The sequence below is a fragment of the Rhincodon typus genome, chromosome 8 (genome assembly GCF_021869965.1).
Source record: "Rhincodon typus isolate 14 chromosome 8, sRhiTyp1.1, whole genome shotgun sequence".
Classification (NCBI taxonomy): Eukaryota; Metazoa; Chordata; class Chondrichthyes; order Orectolobiformes; family Rhincodontidae; genus Rhincodon; species Rhincodon typus.
Window position 1 is genome coordinate 78,350,837 of NC_063339.1, and position 4,901 is coordinate 78,355,737.

At 43.6% G+C, this 4,901-nt stretch overlaps 1 protein-coding gene across 1 annotated transcript in view; it reads right to left on the minus strand.

Moving 5' to 3' along the window:
* sptbn5 (spectrin, beta, non-erythrocytic 5) overlaps positions 1-4,901 on the minus strand; it is a 165,848-nt gene that overhangs the window by 156,351 nt on the left and 4,596 nt on the right. The window contains exons 3-4 of the mRNA XM_048600480.1: positions 3,215-3,276; positions 2,559-2,787 (exon numbers count right to left, since the gene is read on the minus strand). Of these exons, the coding sequence (XP_048456437.1) occupies positions 2,559-2,787; positions 3,215-3,276 (291 nt within the window). The remainder of the gene's footprint in view (positions 1-2,558; positions 2,788-3,214; positions 3,277-4,901) is intronic.

Below are 4,901 nucleotides of genomic sequence, written 5' to 3' on the forward strand. Positions count from 1 at the left end.
TATGTGAAGGACAAAACAGAGTTAACGTTTCGGGTCTGGTGACCCTTCCTCAGAACAGGAAGGGTCACCGGACCCAAAACGTTAACTATGTTTTCTCCTTCACAGATGCTGCCAGACCTGCTGAGCTTTTCCAGCAACTTTGTTTTTGTTCCTGCTCACTCTCAGGTTTGGCTCTGAGGGAGCTGGATCAGTGTCAAGGACACCCCACGTGTATATTATGGGTGACTTGGTGATGGGATACCTGCCTCTTATTTCATAGGCCAGACCATGTTAGGATGGCAGAGTTCCTTCCCTAAATGGGAATTAGTGAACCCGATGGGTTTTTATTTCCAAAAATCGACAATGATTGCCTTTAGGCTAGCATTTTTCCCAAAATTTTCAGTGATTTCAAATTTCAGCATTGGCCACGCTAGGATTCAAACCCAACTCCTCCAATCATTAGCCTGGGTTTCTGGATTATTAATCTAGTCAAATTATCACTGTGCCACCTCCTCTTCTGATTTAGAAAGCATCCATTACTCTTGACTCTTCTGAAAAAGTGCATAAAACTCCTAAGCATTATCAGCTGTCAAGATCTTGGCTGAAATACTGTAAGAACCTGATAAAGTCAAATATCAGGATTTCTATCTGACTCTCATGTGGAGTCATGAAGGATTTAGGAAAAAAAAAGGTTAAGCTTTCTGAAAAAGGGCCCCAGCTCAAAACGTCAACTTTCCTGCTCTTCTGATGCTGCCTGGCCTGCTGCGTTCCTCCAGCTCCACACTGTGTTATCTTTAAGCTTCTCATGGTCGCATTGAGCTCGCAATGCTGTCAGGTGTAGAACTGCCGAGATCTTCAAATCAGACTTATTTCAGACATGAGCGAAGTATTGAAATCCTGCTATTTGACTTTATCAGGTTCTTACAGTACTTCAGTCGAGAGAGATCTTGACAGACAGGGAGTATGCAGAAACATGGGGAGAGGGGAGAAGAGGGGCAAGTACAGGAACTCAGTTGGTATATCAAGGCCACTCTACCCATCCTGTCTGTGCGAGACGACAATTGAACCACCATCCTCATCGCACTCTAGATCTGTATCCCTACAGATTACAGGAATTCAGAGGCAGATCCTGATGCATTTTAAATGGTTGAGGGTTTCTGGCTTGACTCTCCTTTTCAGGCAGTGAAACTTAGCACTGTCTTGGGGGTGGGAGGGGCGCACAATTCATATTCCCTCTGACCTTTGTACCAATCACTTTCAATCTATGCCTCTACTCACTGCTAAGGTGACTAGGTCCTTCTCTGATGTCCCTCACAGCCTTGTAAATCTCAATCAAATCTCCCCTCACTGAAAGGGGACAATGAGAACAACCTTGACCTATATCCAATCTTCCTTCGTAGCTACAATTTTTCAGACTTGGCAACATCCTTGTAAATCTCCTCTGTACCCTCTCAAGTCTAATTACATCCTTCCTGTCACGAGGTGACCTGAAATGCACACAGAACTCAAGTCATGCCTAAATAGTGTTTTATTTAGTTCTTGTTTCTCAAGTTCCTCCTTATAACTAAAGCCTTTCACCCTTGTTATCATCGGAGAGAGTCTTTCCTGCTCTTGGGACCTTTCTGAAATTGGACACAATATTCTAAACTGTGGGGAAAGTGAAATGGAACGCCGTTCTCATGTGAAAGTGGCTCAAAACTTTACAAAACAGTAAAAATGCTAAAAGTCTATGGTCTCCAGGTATTTATAGGTAAGAGAAAGTGCTTGCATTTATGTAGCACCTTTTTTGACCTCAGGGCGTTCAAAGTGCTTCACTGCCAATGAAATACTTTCATTGTTATAATGTAGGAAATGTGGCAGTCGATTTGTACACAGTACAATCCCATGGACATTAACGAGAGAAAGGACACCAGTGTCTATTTTAGTTATACATACTGGCCAGGGCACCAGGATAACTCCTCCGTTATTTTTTCCTTTCTGAAAGAGTGCTGTGGGATCTTTGATGCCTGACTAAGAGGGAGGACAGGGCTCCATTTAACATTTCATCCAAGCCACTTCTGGATGAGCAAAAGGCAAACCCCTGGATACTCAGATGCTGCTTAAATATAGTTGATGCTTTCCAAATCAGGAGAGGAGGTGGCACAGTGGTAACGTGACTAAATTAATAATCCAGAACCCCAGGCTAATGATCAGAGGACGTGGGTTTGTATCCCAGCACGGCCAATGGTGAAATTTGAAATCACTGAAAATTTTGGAATAAAAAGCTCGCCCAACAGTGATCGTGCAACCATTGTCGACTTTTTGGGAAAAACTCATCTGGTTCACAAATGTCCGCTGGGGAAGGAAATCTGCCATCCTAACCTGGTCTGGTTTACACGTGACTCCAGAGCCACAGCAATATGATTGACTTGGGACTACCCTCTGGACAATTAGGGGTGGTCAATGGCCCAGGCAATGGTGTCCATATCCTGTGAAGGAATAAAAGAGGGCAAGAGATAGAGAACAGTTATCTAAATAGTACGATTGAGAGATTTCCCCCGAAAGCAAACACTTGTAAGTAAAGGTGTCAGGTGCAGTACCTTAATAATCCTCTTCTGTCCAGTCTGACCCTGCCTCATTTTGGAGAAGTAATGGTAGTACTGAGACACATAGGTCATAATGGACCTTTCGTCCGGGTGAGGTACAGCCACGTCTTCTGGGTCTAGGAGCTTGGGAATGCCCAGCTTCTCGTCCGCAACAGTGAAGGCGTTAGTTAGGTTATCTATCCGCTGGTGCTGCTTCAGGCTCTTATAGTTGATCAGATCAGGCCTGCAAAAGATACCAAGAAACCGCCATCAATTAAATTCACTCCTGTAACAACAGGAATGCAAATGCCAAAACTATGACCACAAGAGCATCAGGTGAAGACAGGGCAGGGTTTGCTGTAATAGTTGAATCGAGTGCCAAAGTTTACAGCCTGGGCTCTTGACACATTAAGATAGCCACTTAGATGAATTAGCAGCAAGCCCTGATTGCAGTGCACAGCAAGGGTGCATACCTTGGATGGGAGAAGGAGATGTCACGCATATTTGATTTTGAAAAGGGCAGAAGGTGAACATGGATATACGTTTGCACGCATGTGCCATTTGTCACCCAAGCTCCGAAGGTGATTTGCATTTAGTTCCACCTTACAGCATTCAAAGGTTTAACTGACACAACATCTGCCTGCAGGAGGGAGTTTCAGGGCTCTGATCACCTTGGGGCTTCAGCTGGTTCGACTGACTTGTGGCCCTCCAACAGGATGAGGAATGCTAGGAATTGTGTTGTTCATCTCCTGTGTGTGAACCAAGGCAATGGCTGCAAGCTCAAGCTTAATGGAGACATGGTTCGTGAGTCAGCCAGGCCAAAGCAGCCCTGGGAAGGTGTGGCACTCTCACACGAGATCTAATTTTATTAGTTCACCAGTGTGGACTGTACATTTGAAATATGAGCTGGACTCATTTGTTCCAACACTCCTGGGTGGATCCCAAATCAAATGTATAAGAATATACACTTCTTAAATACCACTTCTGTTGAAATTACTTCATGCACTGTGTGGTAGTAACATCTTGTGAGATAATAAACACTGCGCTTGACTCCATGCAGAGATAGTAGGAACTGCTGACGCTGGAGTCTGAGATAACAAGGTGTAGAGCTGGATGAGCACAGCAGGCCAGGCAGCATGAGAGGTGCAGGAAAGCTGATGTTTCGGGTCTGGACCCTTCTTCAGCTTTCCTGCGCCTCTGATGCTGCCTGGCCCGCTGTGTTCATCCAGTTCTACACCTTGTTGTATTTGATTCCATGCAGTTTGTTTCACTGTTTAAGAGTGCGTGTGCCTGTGCCTTTGTCTGAAGGAATGGAATTCACTCTGCAATACAGATCTCCCTGTACGGGAGTACCGTTTATAATAAAACAAGCAACTTATCATCTGCACTGAACAGATTAGGTCCTATTAGCTGCTGACATGGGATGGTGTAACCTCAAGCAAGACAATCTGTAACCACCTTAGCTCACTCAGTTACATCATTTCCCATTCTTGTAACTGAGAGCAGCAAACAGGGGGAAACAAACACAAACCCTGCGGCTTTGGTGGGTATTCCCCTCTGGTGCATAGCAGGGACAATCAACTCAGCTCTGAAACCAGCATCTTCAACTTAAATAAGGACAATTACAAATGAGGAAGTGGCTGGTCTAAAATGGACTGGGAAATACACGAAGGGGAAAGTCACTAGATAAGCAGTGGCAGACAATTTAAGTAAATATTTCATAACATTGATTAAAAAAAAATTCCAGTCAAAAGGAAAGACTTGATGAGAAAGATGAACCACCCGTGGTTTACAAAGGCAGTCAAGGAGGGCATAAACTAAGGCATTCAAAACGGCAAGAATTAGTAGTAGGCCAGAGGATTGGAAATATTTCAGGAACCAGAAGCAGATGACTAAAAAGGGCAATGAAGAGGAAGGAAATTGATCATGAAAATAAATTGTGAGATATAAAAACAAACAGCAAGAGCTTCTGCATGTATAGAATAAAAGGAGAGTAGCTAAAGTGAGTATGGCACCCTTGGAGAGTTAATTACAGGGAACAGTGAAATGGCAGATAATTTAAACCAATATTTTGCACTGGTCATCACAGTAGATGGCACAGTAAACATCCCAAAGATAACAGATAAGCAAAGTGCTAATAGGACAGAAGAATATGTGACAACCTCTATCACGAGAGATTAAGTGTTTGAGAAACTAACGGGACTGTATGCAGATAAGTTGTCAGGACCTGATGATCTAAATTCAAGGGTTTTAAAAGAAGCAGAAGAGATAGTGGAGACATTGGTCAAAATATTCCAGAATTCTCAGGATTTCAGGAACATTCCAGCAAATTGAAAAGCTTCTAATGTGACATCCTGT